The sequence below is a fragment of the Phascolarctos cinereus genome, unplaced genomic scaffold (assembly GCF_003287225.1).
Source record: "Phascolarctos cinereus isolate Bilbo 61053 unplaced genomic scaffold, phaCin_HiC Scaffold_726;HRSCAF=1367, whole genome shotgun sequence".
NCBI classification, from domain to species: Eukaryota; Metazoa; Chordata; class Mammalia; order Diprotodontia; family Phascolarctidae; genus Phascolarctos; species Phascolarctos cinereus.
In genome coordinates this window covers 37,475,087-37,494,049 of record NW_027556098.1, presented here as the reverse complement: position 1 = coordinate 37,494,049, position 18,963 = coordinate 37,475,087, and the positions used below count along the sequence as shown (strand labels likewise).

At 34.7% G+C, this 18,963-nt stretch overlaps 1 protein-coding gene across 1 annotated transcript; it reads right to left on the bottom strand.

The window, feature by feature from the left end:
• Positions 1 to 340: 340 nt before the first annotated feature.
• On the bottom strand, positions 341 to 17,337 carry RBM11 (RNA binding motif protein 11). The gene is made up of 5 exons (XM_020992976.2): positions 17,169 to 17,337; positions 8,797 to 8,959; positions 7,262 to 7,334; positions 4,470 to 4,560; positions 341 to 2,082 (listed from the first exon to the last, which is right to left on the bottom strand). Exons 1-5 carry the CDS (start codon positions 17,265 to 17,267, stop codon positions 1,798 to 1,800), a joined length of 711 nt encoding a protein of 236 aa, XP_020848635.1. The 5' UTR covers positions 17,268 to 17,337; the 3' UTR covers positions 341 to 1,797.
• Positions 17,338 to 18,963: the final 1,626 nt, after the last annotated feature.

Sequence of the window (18,963 nt, the reverse complement as noted above, 5' to 3'; positions counted from 1 at the left end):
TCAAGAATTAAAAATAAAAGAAAGTTTACTTTTCTTTTCCAGTTTGTATAATGAATGAAGAATAAGCTATATTATGTAATATTGAAAGGCAGCCAGGAAAATCTTGGTATTTTAACTGCCTAACATTATCAGTTGCAAAGAGTGTGCCAAACTATTGATTGAGGGAATTTCCTTATCTAAGAGTTCTCTATAGCAATTAAATCATGTTTAATTTCTACACATTTCCAATATTTTAAATCTTCATGATGTTTAAAACTCCATGTTCAAAAATTCCACACTGTTCACAAGTATAATTAAAACTTTTTAATAATAATAATAACAATAACCCAACATTAGTAGCTAGCATTTATGTAGTGCTTTAATATTTACTAAGTGTTTTACAGAGCTTAATGAATTCATTTGTCACAACAACCTGAAAGGTAGGTGCTATTCCTTTTACAATTGAGGACACTGAGGTACAGAGAACTTAAGTGACTTACCCACATGTCACATATCTAGTGTCTGAATCAGAATTTTAATTCAGATCTTCCTTGCTATAAGCATTGAGATCTATCCTCTGTATAACCTAGCCATCAGCAAATTATTTGTAGCTTTTTAAATATATAACTTTTAGTATAAATATAAATGTATATATTTCAAGTTTTAGGAAAATAATTGTCTTAGTACAATATGGTGAAAGAAATCCTTAAATATTAATGATTAGCCTATAGATCTGGAGAGGTTAATCTCAATGATTTCATACAAATCTATTTCAATTAACTTTGGTAAATTTAAAAAAAATTCTTTGTTCAGGTCTCTGGCATAGCTACAGAATTAATCTGATAAAAGATACAACTTTGAAAGTTACATAATAAATGTAATTTATTGTAAATTATTGTTATTATCATTATTAATCATTATAACTTATTTGAAATTACTTGATAATTTATTTCATGTTCCTAATGGCATAATCTCTTGTCCCAAAATAAATAGGTGCCAATTTATCTTGAAATAATAATTCAATAATGATCTGAGTTGCAAAAAAAAATTATTTAGAGAGATATCAAACTTGAATAGACTGAAAAAAGATTAAGCTTACTTAATAGGGATTTGGGTTATCAAGACTAAAATCAATCCTAGCAAATTAGTTGATATGTTATATTGATACATTATAATATAAAGCTAATTTGCATATTATTTAGTAATAAAAAGATGTATATAAACCTGAGGACACATAGACTTATTCCCATAAGCCAAGAGAGCCAATAAGCAGTTTTGGGACTATCAGCTTTTCATTAGAATCTCATATGCCTCATAGATCCATAACAAAAAGGTTGAATCAGAGTATAATGACTATGAAAGATATAAGTAAGAAGAAGAAAACCTATTTATTAAGAAAAATGCATTTTTATGCTTTCTTTAGCTTTATGAATGAAAAATGTCTCTGTCCTCACAAGTATGATTTGTTGATGACAAGGAGAACTAGATAGAGAACATGGACTGATTAATACATGGTGCTTTATGCACAGAAGATATTCCATAAATATTTTCTTGATTGATTGGCTTAGTAAAAATCCATTGCCATGAACAAAGTATGTTTTTTAGCTGAGGCTGTGGTAACTCCTAACAATCGATGACAAACATATTGCTATTTCATTTGCAAGTTTTCCTCATTGAAAGCATGGAATTAAATACCAATATCTAATTGGTCATATAATACACTTAAAAATGAGTCACAAATCATAATTATTCTAACTGTGCAAAAATGCAATTTTCTTTCAAGTGTAATATAGATTAATATTTAATTTAAATACAATATTAATTTCTTTTTCTCTTCTTATACCTTCTATATTTTTTATTACATTCTCTTACTTTTCCTATGTCATCTTCTGTACTACTGTCACTAGTTTCTGGCTGCCATTTTCTTTTACTCACTGGGCAAAAGTTCCAGTCACTTGGCTGGTGAACAAATTCAAAAGAAGTTGATCTAGCATCCAAATCTGAAAGAGGGTTTGGCATGGATAATACAGAAAAGCTTGAGGCTAGTGGTGGTGTCATCTGGCATTTTGAAGGTTGTACCATCAGATTATACATAGGATATTGCTATGATTAAAAAAAGATATATGTATAAGAACAAGACAATAAATATAACAATCTATATATACTAGATTCATAAGCACTTATTAAACCAAAGTGTTTATTGGTAAACAAGGCATAGTGGCTATGAATAATAGGGAAGTTTCCAAAATAGACATAAAAGGGAATCAAAATACATGACATAACATTATAATATGGATAGTTGAGGTAGGGAGAAATCACCTTAGTTATTCATTTTAAATTAAGCTCGTTTTACAGATAAGAGATGTAAGGTTCCACTCAGCTATAAGGATCAGACCTTTAGAGTAGAGAAAAAACAAAGTGGATGAAAAACATCTACCAGTCAACCTATGATGTACAGCTGAACAGGTTCTCTCAATATATTTATCTTGGCTAGCAGCTGCAGGACAATAAGAGGAGAATATCACCCTGAATAGCATTTGAATAAATGAAAGCTTTTAATAACACCTAACTACTTATTGTTACAAACATCCTTTTATTTAATACCAATACTGTCCTTTTAATGCAATGTGACTGCAAACCATATAATGCCACAATTTAGAATTTAAAATTCCAAATGGCAATTTGGAAGAGACCCATGTTTATATTAAGTAAGCTGAAAAATGTTGCCAAGGATCACTCATACTTAGGAGACGTAGTAGAAGCAGAAGTAGCGTCAAACTCAAGTAGAAAGGAGGGTTAATCCGTGCATAAGTATCCTTTCAGACCACAAACTGACTTAGTTTTAAAATGTTGTAATTATCTATGTTGTATTGTATTTTTATTCATTTTGTTAATTATTTTGCATTTCAATTTTAATCTGGTTCAGCCTCACTTGGGAGGCCCACAGGCTATGTTTGACACCTCTGGTGCAGTGGATAGAGAGCAAGCCTCAAAACGAATATCTTGGTGTAAGTTCTGCCTCTCAAACATAGTGGCTATGTGACCCTGGACAACTAACTTAATCTATCAGTGTTCCAGATAAATCTTTAAAATTATAAGTTTCAGAGAAGGTGCCAATTTGTACTGGTAAAAGGAAGTTACCTCAACCAGGAGTTCCTTACGCTAATGAAATCATGGTACCCCTACATTAAATTATACTTCAGAAATAGTGCATATCAAAATAGAGGAAAGATACATGTGACCAGGAAAGGAAAGACAATAATCATCTATGAGCAGGCCAAGTAATAGTCAAGATATTCAAAGACTGAGTAGTAGTCCTCTAGCAGTGTAGGTAAATTTTCTAAGGACAATTCATGAGAAAATAGATAAGAACCCTGTGACAGGAATTGATTTGCATCCATAGAAGGAATACTCACACTAATGAAATCTCAAATACAAAAACAACCAATAAATCTAAAAGGTTGACCTTACAAGGTATACTTAAGCAATAACCTCTTTGTTACTAAGGGATGGTTCAGTGTGTGTAGGAGATGGGGAAGGATATATTTAGAAAACAATGTCATAAAATCGAAAGAATAAATATAAAAATAAGAGAAGATTTCAAAAGACAGAGAAAATATTTTAATCTATCCTTCCACTTAACTGTAATTTCTGTGTCTTGTTTCATTTGTAGTAACAATGTCAGGATGGATGTAGTACAATTCTTTCACTAGTATGCTCATTCACTAATTTAATGACCACAAGTTTGGACCACAAATAACTAAATTAAAGTTTACAGCATAGCTAAAAATAGTACTAATCTTTTACTTTTCTTTCCCCTTCTCTAATACTCTGCCCTATAATTGCATTAGAATAATATACAAAAAGCTTACACAACTTTTTATAATTGACAACCACAGAAAGCAAGTTATAATAGGTAAAATATAAAAAAAACATTCAGCTTATATTTTTAAGACTGCATATGCCCTACTGACCTTTACCTCTTTCTAACGACAAATTTTGATTATTAGAATTCCTCCTTGCCATCTGCTTGTTGAGATAACAGATATGTGGGGATTCAGTGTTAAGATAAAATAGTAGCATATCAACATACTATAAGAGACAAGATGAAAGTGACACACCAACTCCCTCAGAATACTTTCTAGCTTTAAAACATCTGGATTTACTCTCCAGTTTTTCTCTTCCTTCATATTTTAACTTGATATTACAAACTGCGCCAAATTCATGAAAACCAATACATAGAGAGTGGATTTGGGCATCAGGAAGACATGGGTTTCAAGTTCTGATTTTAACACATATTAGCTATATGATCATGGCCAGCCTAGTACTCTAGGTATTATCTAAGACTATAAGTTATAGAGGAATTGCTGTTGTGCATCAGGTGAAAGAAATTTTTACACTGGGATTTTCCCATCATGAAGAAACCACAAGTAAAAGCTGGTCCCTCTCCCTAACCACCACCACCACCAAAAACGACAAATTGAACTTACCATATTCTGAGAGCCAAATTCCTGAGTAAAGTTACCATCATTTGCTGTAAAGGTCTGTATGGGAAATGATCTCGACAAAAAGTCTTCATTTCTATTAAAAGAAGTATGAACACTGAAATCTAGAGATTTGTACATGAAACATAAATACACATATGCGAGGGCACATGTGCACACATGCACACACACACACACACACATATACACACACACACACACAAACACACACACCCTATTGCTTCTAGGAAGCAGCATATGCCAGAAAAGTAAAACCACCACCACAACAACCTTGACTACCTTTGGACCGCAGTAGAGGTCTCAGGATCTTTTGGAATAGTAATGCTTCTAGCCCACTGTCCCCAGTCATCTTCTTGGGAAGCAATACCTTTGGAGATATAGTCTTACAACTTCCTGCAGATGCTAAAACCGTATCTATTGAAGACCCAGAAAAGAAAATTCTTGCCACTAAAGTCTGTGGCACTGTCAAGTTGCTCAACATGGGAAACTGATACGATTTTATGAGAAGTTACATTAAAGAAGAGGCACTAGCCTCTGTTTCACTATTGCACCTTAAGGAAATGGGACTTTCCCATTTAACTTGCAGCTAAAATCTTGTGTGTTATCACCCATATTAGAATATTAACTCCTTGAGAGCATGGACTGTTTCAGTTTTCCAAGTGCATCTCCAAGGCAAAGACCTGTGTTTAAATCCAGGTTCAACCTCTTACTGCTATGTGACTCTGTGCAAATCATTTAACTTCTGTCTGCTTCCTCAAATGCAAAATGGAAACAATAATAATATATACCTCTCCAGGTTGTATGAATTAAATAATATTTGTAAAAGGCTTAGCATGGTGTCTGGCATGTACTAGGTGCTTAATAAATGCTTATTTCCTTCCTTTCTTTTTGCTCTAAGACCTATTTGTCTAATGTGTTCCTGAATTGTATAGCTTTCCTCCCCCTTTCTTCTACTTCTTATTTTCCAAAAAGCACTAAAATTTCTACTTCAATTGTTCACATGACAGTGGTAGCAGATGCTCTAATGGGTGGAGAAGGGAAGGGGACAAGAAGAACCAGGGTCTGCATTGGCTATTTGTATGGATGGATCAGATACTATCTAAATCTAAACAATAAAAGGCTTATCACTAATTGTAGGAAATACAGATTTACTAGAAATGTAGGATTAGAAAAATCATTAAAATATTCAAAGAATTGGAAAATAGAATTATGAGACAGTCTTGGAAGATAGATCATAATGCATCAATCTCAGGATTACTAATATTCTAGAAAATTAATGAAAAAAGGAATCTGAACATTATACCTCAAGAAATTATCAAAGAATACTTCATAGAGTTTAAATAAGCAATAGAACACAAATAGATTATTCCTTGGTTACTTCAATTTTTATAATTAGCAATTGGGAAAAAATACACATCAACTGCCTGAAGACTGAAATTACTTATTAGGTGGTTACTCAGGGTCATGGTAGATTTCTCAAGGAAAATAAAGGGATGAGCTATGAATACAAAATTTTCTACCCAGAAAACTTCAGTTTTCCTAAAGAATAAAAAGTGTATATATATACAAAATGATCAGAATTGCTTAAATTTCCCTCATGTGACCAAAAGCAGCTATTGATCACTGCAATAGCCTGCTGATGAATCTGCCTGCCTTAAGTCTTTCCTTATTATTTATTCTCCATTTAGCCACTAAAGTGATTTTCCTAGAACACAGGTCTGATCATGTCAAACCCTCCCACCCCACCTTCCTCAATAAACTCCAGTGCTTCTACCTATTACCTCCAGAACTAAATACAAAATGCTCTGTTTGGCGTTCATAGCCTAGACCTCTCCTACCTTTCCAGACTTCTTACACTTTATTCCCCAACTCCTCTTTGATCAAATGACACTGGCCTCCTATGTGTTCCACAAAAACACTCCATCTCTGTGTTCTAGGCATTTTCTCTGGCTGTCAACCATGCTTGGAATGCTACTCTACTTCCCCCCTGACTACTGACTTCCCTGGCTCCCTTTAAGTTTCAACTAAAATTCCACCTGCTGGCCCATTTCCAGTCATTCTGATCCATATCTGGCCCCTGGACACAGACAGCTCTGGAGGAGAAAGTGAGGCTGGTGACTTTGCACAGCCCTCCTCACTCAAATCAAAGTCAACTGCAAGTCATGTCATCCTCTCCCTGATGTCATAGTCCTCTTTGAGAACAGAGGACAAACCACAAAAAATCTAAACAAAAGTGATAGCTGCCTATGTAAAGCTTGATAATATTTTCTTTTTAGAGTTTCCTTCGGTAGTTATCATAATTAGATTTCAGTGTGATTTTTCTCTGAACCCCACACCCCTAAAAGGATGATCTTAGAGATTAAGTAGATATATCTCTGCTTCAGATCAGATGACTAAAAATAGTGCAACTTATAAGTCCAGTCTACCAATCTTTAACCCAGTAATGTGGTTATAAAAAAGAACATAAAATATTGAATGTATTATCACTTACGGTTGAAAATGACAAAGTTTATATTTCTTTTAAAATATTCTATTTTCATTGCTCTTTGATTATAAAAGTTCTACCTTACTTTATTCCTGAATTTGGTAGCAAAGCTTTATACCTTTTACACATGCACATGTACACACACATAGAAATGTATTATGCACATACATATCAGATGTATTATGCATATCTGTATGTGCATAAAGAAACATATATTTATATTTTAAGCTCCCATTTTCATTGGAATAAGTGTACCTCTATCAAATATTATTTCTACAAACTACTTCATTACCTGTATATTTGTGAATTTGTATTAATATAGTTCTCAGCAACTTGGTTATTCAACTCAGCTGAATGGGAACTCCCTACAAAAAAAAAAAAGATTATATTAGTTTTAATTTCCTAACTGCTTTTTTTCTAATTTATCACTAAATCTAATCAAGTGACAGAAAGTTATGATTAAAAACAGATACATGAAATATATGTCTATAACCTCCAATGAAAGGATAGTATAGAGTTCTTCCAACAAACACACATATACACACACATATTCACGATTCCTACTGAATTATAAGTACTATATTTTCAGTGTGACTGTATTTCATAAAAAAATGCATAAGTAAGTACAGGGCTATAAAAATGATATTATTTACATCTTTAAACTATCAGTATTACTCTCCCTTTAAACCTGCAATGATATAGAAAATGCAACCCTCCGCGAGGGAATGAAAGAGAAGGATGGGGTATAATATACATGTCGGGTAAATCTTTAGGTACATTGATCAGCTATATGGCATACAGAAACCATCTGCGGGGCTCTTTAAAAAACATGCCACAGATTACTCCCAAAGAGAGCACCTGTTTAGCTAATTTTCCACTTGCTAGAAATAAATTGAGACAAGAAGTTCTCCCAAGAAAGCAACGTTTCTAGCACAAAAGGGAAAATCAAACAATAGGAAATATAAACCACTGGTTTATATTCTTTGACATATTAAGAGCGGATTACAAATACTTATTGCAGAGATAGGTAGCTCTAGAAAACTCCAAAACATATAGCACTATTGTTGCAAGGCTCTCCAAGCCCTAAGAGGTATGGTGTCCCTATGCATCAGGGCACACCAGTATTGATGAAAACAGGTGATAGTTAAAACCATTGACAACTGCAAACATGAGAGGAAGCCTGGGTATCATAAGCATGGCATATCTCAGTAAGGTATTCAGTACAATTGTTTTAGTCATTCCAGTCCCTTTTGTGGATGACAAGTACACTGATGATCCTGCTATTCTTAGAAGTTTTTCTTAATGGCCTATAGATTTGGCTATAGGATGGCTTTTACTAGGCAGGAAACCACAGCAAAGAGGCCAAATATTTCATAATCAACAATGTACAAGGGAACTAAAAACTTGCAATTCTAATATTAAATTTTTATTTATTTAATATTTAATCTACTTAATAAATTCAAATAGTAAAAATCCCCTAGACCCATGGACCTGGATCATTCATAAGCCTCAATTAAATGGAATGACAGTATATCATTATTTAAACAAAATGGTAAAGCTGAGAGGACACCAAAAGATCATCTCATCCAAATGTTTCATGTAATAGATGAAGAAACCAGGCTACAAAGGGGTTTAGTGATCCATTCACACAATAAGCTTGTGGCATAGCCAGGACTATAGCTCAACCCATTATTCTTTAGGTCTTGTCTCAGTAAATTTGGTGGAACATTTAGGATCATCTGTTTGACTTATGTATTAATAACAAAATAAAACAGAAGTACCACATTTAAATTGTCATAATGTGAACTCAAGAAGTATAGGACTTACCAAATCTATACTGCACATTAATTGGTCTACCATACAAACGAATTCCATTTAACAAAGCTATAGCATAGGATACTGATTCTTGATGTTTAAAACAGACAAATCCAAAAGGTCTGGGTCTTCCTTCTTTGTCCTTACATATGGTCACTCTGGTTAATGGTCCAGCCTGCAAGGAACTTAAACGTTATTTTGTCAAAAATCTCAAAAGTTGTTCTTTACTCATCTGCCAGCTTGGTAATTATAAATCATGATCTCAGAGATAACTAATAATAGATACATATAAATTCATATATCTAAATATTCTTGATATCCTGTGTTTTAGTAATGTATTACACTAATGCAAACTTGTCTTGTGGTTTTCTGGGGAAACAAGGAATCATTTACAGGATTTAACATAATATACCACTATTATTTTACTGAGGCATCTCATAACACGTACTCTTAAATACTAATAAGAAAGGCATCTCATATTTGAAACCATTTAGAGAATTTCTGCCTTTAAAAAGTATATTTATTTGTATAAATATTAACACATAATCTTTGTTATGTAATATAATGAGTACTTTAGAAGAACATCAACAACAGTGAATGGTTTAATTCATAATAGTTTAAATATGTCTCATATTTTAAATGGCAAACTCTTTTTAAATAACATTATTACATGTTCCAGATGGAAATCTAAAATACATGGTCAATGGTTATAACTTTAAAACCAGATCAGTTTCTAAACATTACATTTAACACTTTTACATCAGAGGTGTCAAACTCACAGCAGAATAATGCCTGAACCAGATTAAAATGTAATTGGGAAATGTTTAACAACATAAATAAAAATGCAGTACAACAAAAGGTTAATTTTGGCTTTAGATGACATAGCACTCTTACCAAAATTGGAAAAGAAGTGAATAGAACAAGTGACAAATATCAATTTATTTCCCCCCTTATATACACTGCCAACATTCAATGAAAAAAAAAAAGCTTCAGGTCTCAGAGAACCACATTTACATAAAAGGGACTTTGAATTTGGAAGTGTAAAATAATTTGAGAAAACCTTAACTATAGAATTTCACATTTGCAAGAAATTGGGTAGTACTATCTTCATATCAACAAGAGTCCCCTCTAACATATATGAAACATGTTCACTCGGTTTTTGCTTGAAAGCCTGTTGTGAAAGGGAAGCCAATACCTACTGAGGCATTTCAATTTCTTCTGCATAGCTCTAATTGTTCAGAAATTTTTCTTTACCTCAACTCTACTACCATCCCTACATCAATTTATGGATTTGCAACTTTGACAGATTTCTCCTTGTTATGTCATCTGTAGCAAAGTAAAATTAGTGCTTTTCCTTCTTCCACTTGAGATTTTTTCAAATACTTGAACAAAGTTATTGAGTGACCTCCAAGTCTTCACTTTTCCAGGCTACATATAACCAGTTCCTTCAACTGATCTTCAAGTGTTTGACCCTGAGCACTTTCATCCTTGCTTTGTCAAACAAGTTGTTCAAATTTCTGTAAAACTGTTATCTACATCATTCCAACAATATGGTTCATCAATCAATCAATAAACATTTATTGATATTTATTACCCTTGGCCTAATTAGTGCCAGACACTGTGCTAAGCACTAGGAATACAAAAAGATAAAAAAGACATTCCTTGCCCTCAAGGAGCTTATAATTTAAAGGAGAAAACAAAATACAGACAAATGTAAACAAAGCAAGTATATATAGTGTAAATAGGAAATCATTGAAAGAGGGAAGGCACTAAAATTAAGGGAGGTTGGAGAAGGCTTCCTATCATTGGTGGGATATTAGTTGGGATAATAAACATTGTCAACAATGTGCTAGTCACTGTGGATGCAAATACAAGAGAGCTAGAGATACACATATAAAAGCAAAACAATCCCAGAACTCAAGGTGTTTATATTTTACTGGAGGAGCTGACATTTCCAAGTTGATGTCCCATAGACATCTTAAAATATCCAAATCAAATTCATCTGTCTCGTCCATCTGTTCCAATACTTCTAATATTCTCTACTTCTATGAAAGGACTGTAGTCACCCAGGTTCACAACCTCAGAGTTATTCACCATTCATTCTATTCCATTCTCTAGATCCAGTCAGTTGGCAAATCTTGTCCTTTCTACCCACACATTTCACATATATTCTCTCTATTCATGCAGCTATCATCTTCATTCAGGCAGATTATAGCAATAGACTCCTATTAGGTCTCTGTGCTTCAAATCCCTTTAATCTATCCTCCAAGGAACTATGAAAATAATTTTTCAAAAGGATAAATAGACTATATTACTCCCTTATCCAAAAAGTTAAAGTATAGTGTGTCTGTGTGTGTGTGTGTGTGTGTGTGCGTGTGTGTGTGTGTGTGTAGTCTATAAGGTAATATACAAATTCCTTTGTTTAGCATTTAAGATCCTGAATAATCTGGCTCTAGACTGTCAGAGTACAGATTCTTCACTATTCTAGCCAAACTAACCTATTTTCACATTCCCTATACATGAAATTCCATTTCTTACCTCCACACTTTTGCAAAGACCTCTAAACCTTTTTGAATGCTTAGCTTTCTTAAATGCTCAGTTTACATACACCAATTTTTGTATGAGACCTTTCCTTTTTTTTTTTTACTTCACCCCTAAAATTACATTGTACATATATCTGTTATTATCCTTATACCTATTGGTTGATCAGAATAGAATATTAGTTCTTCAAGACTATTTTTCATTGTTGACAATTCACTCCTATCACTTAGTCAGTGTCTGGCACAAAATGGATATTAAAAAAAAATTTCCTTTTGTTTCTTTATCTGTGTGTCAGGCTTTGAAAGAGGCACATTGAAGTCTTTCAGCATTATCTTTACAATTCAGCTCCTTTCTTTATGAATATAGATACTATGATATATATGATAATGGCGTATATTTTTAATATTGATGTTGGTTTACTATCTATAGTTCTTTAAGGTATAATAGTTTTCCTTTTTATTTGTTATTGTAAAAAAAAGTTATTCTTTTACTGTTAGCATTATAAAAACACTTTAAAAAATTTACCTGAAACATGGTTAATTTTTTCCACTCTTGTTTTCATTTTTTATGCATCATATCATTTTAGGTGCACTTTTATATACAACAGATTAGTTTTCATTCCTTATCCATTGTTATTTTTCTCTGTTAATAAGTTGTTTAATAAGTTCACACGTAAAGTTATCATTATTGGCCTCCTGCTTTCCTCCATTTATTTTTTATATTGCTTTTTTGTTCCTTTTCATATTAAATCTTTCAGATGCCACTCTCTTCTCATAGGCTCTCAACCTTTTCTTTGCTTCATTTTGCTTACCCAAAATCACATTGTTTCATTTAATTTTTCATTTTTAGTGATCTATTTCTCTCCCTCTCTTATATCTTCTCTTTTTCTCCTCAATTAAGAAATTAATGGGAAATCATTTTTTCTTCCCATTTCTTTTTTTAATAATTTCATTTTACTGAACCTTATCTAATAAATTTTTGCTTTCTTTTAATAATTTCTCAGTCTGTAATTATTTCTAGTCTGTTTTAAATTTTATTTGATTTGTGAGTTATATCCTTATCTATTCTGTTTTCCTCAAAGGGTTGAAGCTTCTGAATTACCACATTGGAGCTCCCTCTTTTATTCAGAAAGTTTTTATTCCAACTCATTTGGTCGTGTCAAACTTCCTGACCCCTTTTGGGGTTTTCTTGGCAAAGATACTAAAGTAGTTGGCATTTCCTTCTCCAGATCATTTTACAGATGAGGAAACTGAAGCAAACAAGGTTAAGTGACTTGCCCAGGGTCACACAGTTAGTAACTATCTGAAATTAGATTTGAGAAAGATGAGTCTTCCTGACCATAGGCCCTGTACTATTTACTGTGGCATTTAGCTATTCAATTTCTATATTATTGCATATGTAAAACTTTTTTCTTTTTTTAATGTTGTGACTCTGACTACAGAAGGTGATGGAAATTATCCTTATCCCAAATTGTGGGGCCCAGCCAATCTCTCTCTGCCCATGATCAACTTACTTCAGAGGTCAAATCATCTTGTCACTGGCTCTACCTCCCTCTCTTTTTTGCTCTTTCCAGCTTCTCCCTAATACTCTGAAAGGTATAGTCAAATACATTACTATGGCTTCCCAAAAGGGCATGTAATTGAACTGCTCTATTATTCCATTCACTCTTCCTGCAACTACACAGAACAAAACATTCTCCAAGGTTACCACTCTTAAATTTATGTTTTCTCCCCCTTAAAAATATAAGACTATTTGGGGTAAAGACTGTCTTGCTTTTGTATTCATAGCCCTGCAACTTAACACAGTGCCTGCCACATAGTGAGTGCTTAATAAATGCTTTTTCGTCCATTCAGCTCATCATTCTCTCAGAGAAGGTGACCTCCCAGTGCATAAACTACCCCCATATTAAAACCACCTGTCTATCTCTATAGACACCTCTAGGTATATGAGAACTTCTACAGCTGCAGCTCCCTGCCCGAAGATCAGACCCCGGTCCCAGTCCACACACCCTCCCTCAACTGCCACCCCCTATCTATTCCTTGCCATGAAAGTATAAGAAGTCATTCTTTGGCCTTGGATTTAGCAGGAATGTATCAACCATTCTCCTCTCTTCCCTCCTGACCTCTCCCCTTTTATTTAACATTCCACCATGGTGATTCCCTTTCACAAAAGACACTGATGCACTTTTATGACTTCATGCTGCATCAGTTCAATTCTTCCACTTCACTTATGATTCTTTAAGTTGACCTTATGCTTAGGACCCTTAAGTCATTTTTATCCACTGACAGTTTCTTTTTATTCTTTCCTTTTATCCTATAGATCAATCTTTCTTTTTAATGAATAGCTTCTAAAAATAAATTTACCTTTTTGGAATTGTATTTGTTTATCTTTCTTGTACTTCTATTGTTTGAAGTGCTTACATCTCAAGAATTCAGCTTCGTGTCTTTTTTTTATTCAGAAATACATCATATACTTTTGTTTAAATACATCCTTTTTCATTGGCTATTAGGCTGAAATTTGTAGGGCATGACATTTTTGAGTTGCAGTTTGATCTTTAAACATACACACGTTTGATTTCTTCTAACTGTGGAATAAATTTGTTATTCAATTTTTATTTCCTTCACATTGAATGATCCATCTCCTTGCTGCTTGTAAAATATGTTATCATCAAAACTACTAAATTTAACTACTCTATATCTGAGAATTGGAAAGACTTTTTTTTCCCAGAGTAATATATGGATTCTCTCAAGGGACGCTTTGTTTTCTGTACACAGAAATTCTGTAGTTTTCTTTTGTGATTCCTTGCATTGCAGTATTCAAATTTTTTAAAAAATTGCTGAGTTGTAGGATCCTTATCTCTGTATACTCTATCCTGAAAGTTAGTTATTTTAGATTGCCTAGAGTTCACATGTTCTTTTAACATCATCTCTTTCCTTCCCTTGTGCCAAAATGTCCTGCGTTTTAGTATTTTGATATTATAAAACTTTGAATTTCTTTGTTACAACTGCACTTCCTTAGAGATTCATCATCATAGATTTATTTTTTCTATTTTTTGATCCTACATTGAGAACTCTTAATTTCTTGTCCAAATTCATTCCTAATTTCTACTTTTGTGAAATTTTATTTTTCTTTCAAACCACTTTGGAGTTTCTTCTTATGATCTCTAGAGTCCCCCAGTTTCCTGCCCTTTATCTGGAAATAATGATTCATTTTCCTTCATATTATTAAGAGACTTTAAGATTTTCTTTGATGTTTTACCAATTGTTCATCCTGTTTTCTAGAACCTTTCCTGCCTTTTCTGCTTGTGTGGTACACTCTTATTCAGGCTTTTTCTCTTGATAGAGTGGTGTTTTAGCCTATTTTCTGCATTCTCAGTCATTCACCCTCTGGACTCCTCGCTTTGACCATGAAGCAAGCCCTTGAAATCAGGCTGCAGGACTGCCTCCAGCCTTGTCTCTAGGTTGCCTTCCAGACTTTCCTTACATATTACACATTATTTCCCTTCACATACTCAGTATTACAGGAAAACTGGCCTATTTGTTATTCCTCCCATAACATTCCACCTCCCATATCCACACTTTGTACAGACTGTCTTGGATGTATGCAATAGACTCCTACTTAACCACTGCCTCTCAGAAGGCCTAGTCTCCTTCAAAGCTCAGCTCCAACCTCCTATAGAAGGCCTTTTCTGTTCCCTCCAATCCATCATGATCCATCCCCGAAGTCCTTTATATTTCCTTTGTATATATTTTGTATTTCTAGATGTCCCTAGTAGAATGTAAGCTCCTTGAGGGAAAGGACTGTTTAGTTTTGTCTTTATGGCTCCTACATGTAGCTGAACATTAACTCCATGATAGTGAATTCTTTAAAACATGTTCCACCACTAATATCACTGAAATAATTTCTCTGAGATCCACTGGGACCTTTCTTTCTCATTTCTCCTTTCCTACCTTTCCATTCCCTAAGCTTCAAATATGCTTTGGTTATCCAAAAACAAAATTCCCCACAAAATCTCTCTCTTGACACTGCCATACCTTAAATCTTAATGCTATCATTCCCTCTCTTCCTCTTTATTGTAAAAGTTCTACTACCCAAATATCTTATACTTACTGCCTCCACTTCATCATCCTCCAACTTACTCAACCCCATTGTACTCTTTTTTGCTTTTACTACTCTCCTGAACTTGCTTTGCTCTTTCAAAGGTCATTAATTATTTCCTTGTTGCCAAATCCACTGGCTTTTCCCAAAAGAAGGTAGGGGGTGACATCTTTAGATATGATGAAAAAGTTCATAATCTGAAACTGAAAGAGAGGAAAGACAAAGTAAAGAAAGTTAGGAAGTGATTTTAAATGAAAATGTTAGTTCAAAATCAATTTTTCTTCGGGTTTCTTGATTATCATACAGCCCAAATTCTTCATCATTTCCCTTAATGTTTGCATAGCAAGTGTCTATGCAATAAACTGCCAATATAAGGCTGTCTGTGAAAAAATAAAGGTCTGCTCCAATTTTATTTAAATAACTTTATAGTGTCAACATCCTCTGAAAGACTGACTGGCTTTAGAGCTGGAAGATAGCATGGAGTTCATCCAGTCTCACTATTTTGTTTAATAATTTAAAAAAACTGAATTACAGACTATTTGAAATAAATTATCTCCTGTCCAACACTATTGTCATGGCCTTTTTTGCAAATTATTTCTTTGGGTATATTTATATTGGCACTCTTCATTTTCACTGTGCATTGATATGCTCAATTTGGCTTGCTAGTAATATGTTAAATTAAAAAGGTTTTCTGTTGTTCAAACCCACAGCAGGAGTCTTAAGAAAAAAAAAAACCTAGTAAGCTGAAGACTAATTGATATTCCCATCAATGCTTGCCTAGACTGGCTCATGTCATCAAGACCTCCTGTTTTCATACACTTAAAAAAAGATAAAGATGATGATGAAATTTTAGTTCCTTCTTTTGGAGGTAAGACAAATCATTGAATTTGGAGCTCAAGACCTTGGCTGGCGTCTCAACTCTGAGACATCCCCCTCTCTCAGCATTCATTTCCTCATCTCTGGAATTGGATTAGCTTTGAATCTATGATCCAATGATTATATGAGTGGTCTTTTTTGGTTTTGTGTGTGTGTGTGTGCTGGGTTTTTGTTGTTGTTGTTGTTGTTGTTTTAAATTTGTTTTTCTTTTTGGTTTTTTGTTTGTTTGTTTGTTTTTTGTGCTAAAAGAAAAAAACTTGACTTAATTTAGCCCGGAGAAGAACATGATACAGGTTTATAGATTTAGAACTGGAAGGGAACTCAGAAGTCATTAACTTCAATATCCTAATCTTATACAAGACGAAACCAAGGCCCCAAAATATTAAATGACTCACCATAAGTCACACAGGAAGTAAAAGGCAGAAGTAGCATTAAAACTCATATCCTCTGATTCCAACATGATACAATTGAAAGAGCTAGCTTCAAATCCTGCCTCTGACGCTTACTACCAACGTGACCTTGAGAAAAATCACTTTACTGGGCCTCAGTTTCCTCATTTGTAAAGTGAGGATGTTTCATTAGGTGATCTTTACAGTCTCTTCCAGTTCTACATGATCCCTTTACTTTTGAGATGCCTATGAACCTGCCTTACACTCAAGTTCAACCCTTTACACCTGGCCCTAAATTCCTGAGGCTAGGGCTATAGAGATTGCACTTTGAAAATAGAAGCGGGAGGAATAGGAAGTCAGCAAAACAGAGGAAGCGGTATTTTATCCTCTGGGCTGGGAAAGCCCAGGCCAGCTGGGCCAGGCCCGCAGGCCTTGTCCGCACCTTCTCCGGAAACGCCTAGGGGAAAAAAGGCTTGTTACCTGCAGGAACAGCTCATAGAGGATCTCCTCTCGCACCCTAGTCTCTAAATTCCCCACGAATACCGTCCGGTCCGCAGCCTTCTCACGGGTGTCCGACATTGCTCACTGACCCGCAGCTCCTTTCGCTTCGCCGCCTGCGCTTCAAGCCACCGCACAAGGTGCCGGCAAAGCCTCCGCCTCCTCTAACCCGTCACCATAGCGATGGGGCCGCGCCTCCCAGGGACTGGCCAGGGCTCCCACCAATCCGCTTCCCCTCCCGGCTTTAGCGCTCCAGCAGGCTGGAAGCTAAAGGATGCTGAGCCAGGGTGATAGAGATGAAAGGGTAAAATGGAAGGACACCTGGTTCTGTTTCATTATTTTATGTACCCACTGTATTTATAATACACTATTGGATACTTATTTAGGATAGAAGCTGCAAGATTTCAAACAGTAGATTCAGAAAAAGCTAGATATCAGGGTAGAGGCTTATTTGCAGTAGAATAAAGATGGGACTCCAAGCGAGCACCTAAATATTTAAAAATCAACTTCATTATTAGTGCGTTGTATTACGGACTAACTAACTCATAGGACTGTTGTGAGGATGACATGAAAAGATACTTTTTGTAATGGGAAACAGCTATAACTGGGGCGGCTAGGTAGTGCAGTGGGTAGAGCATCAGCCCTGGAGTCAGGAACACCTGAGTTCAAATGTGACCTTTGACCAGACACTTGACACTTACCAGCTGTGTGACCCAAACCTCACAGTTTGGATTTTTTATTATGATTAATAATTTTATTAAGAGGATTTGTTCTGTGAAGTTTGGATTCAGTCAAAGGGCTGCACTTGAGGAGCTAGAGGGGGGTCACATGTAACCTCGAGGCTGCAGGTTTCCAACTACTGAACTAGGTTCTTCTGGTTAAAAAAAAAGAGAGAGAAAAGAGAAAAAAGGGGGAAAAGCAGGAGCTGGCTATACAAATATGATGCAGTCATAAGCAGCATCATATATAACCAGATTCCTGCTCTAGCTAATATGATTCCTGAATGTCAATCTTCAAATTATTTGATTCCCAGATGATAAAAGGGGATTCCTTCACTTTTTAGTAACTGAAGCATCTTAGTGTGCTTGGCATCCTCTGGAGATACCAATTATTATAGATCCTCAAGAAGGAAAGCATCAGGAAAAAAAAATCTGTTGTCAAAGTACTGCATACAATCTTTGTACATCTGTAATATTTTAAAATAATACTTTTGAAAGAAACATTAGAAAATAGATAAACATTTTTTAGGATGGTGGAGGGTCTGGACCAAGGATTTAATCAATCAGAGGTGCTCCAAGTATGGAAACTTCATCCAATGGTGTGTATTTGCAATCCTTCTCTAAAATACAGACTTACCTGGGAAACTGAGAGATAAAACTAGCCCATAATCACACAGCTTGTATGTGTTGAATAAAATGCTCCACTTCTTCTAAACCTATTCTTTGTGCTCTAAGTGACTATGCCTTGTACACTTTGTGTTGAATAGCTTTATACTCCATGCTTTTTCTTTTTAGAGATACTAGATTGAATCAAAGCTGAGCTTTAAGTAATCTTTCCTATGGGTCCTGGGTATGGCTGAACAGCGCTTAAAAAGAACCAGGATGTTCAAGAAACAGCCTAACTCCTTTCTCTAGATGCTAGATTCTCTAGAATTGAGCCCAGGCAATGTGCCTGTGCTTGAGTCCAGAGCTAAGAGAGTCCCCTTCATAAAGGGAAAAAGGATGAGTGCCTCAGCTCCCCAGGTCCAGAAACAATTGTTGTTATACATATTAGATAA

Bases quoted from the DNA above. Each gene is read 5' to 3' on its own strand.
- RBM11 (XM_020992976.2), bottom strand. From the start codon at position 17,267: ATGTCGGACACCCGTGAGAAGGCTGCGGACCGGACGGTATTCGTGGGG. The intron at 8,960-17,168 runs GTAACAAGCCTT...AGTTCCTTGCAG, and splicing joins TCTATGAGCTGTTCCTGCAG to GCTGGACCATTAACCAGAGT. The intron at 4,561-7,261 runs GTAATGAAGTAG...TTCTTTTAATAG, and splicing joins ACAAATTCACAAATATACAG to AAATGAAGACTTTTTGTCGA.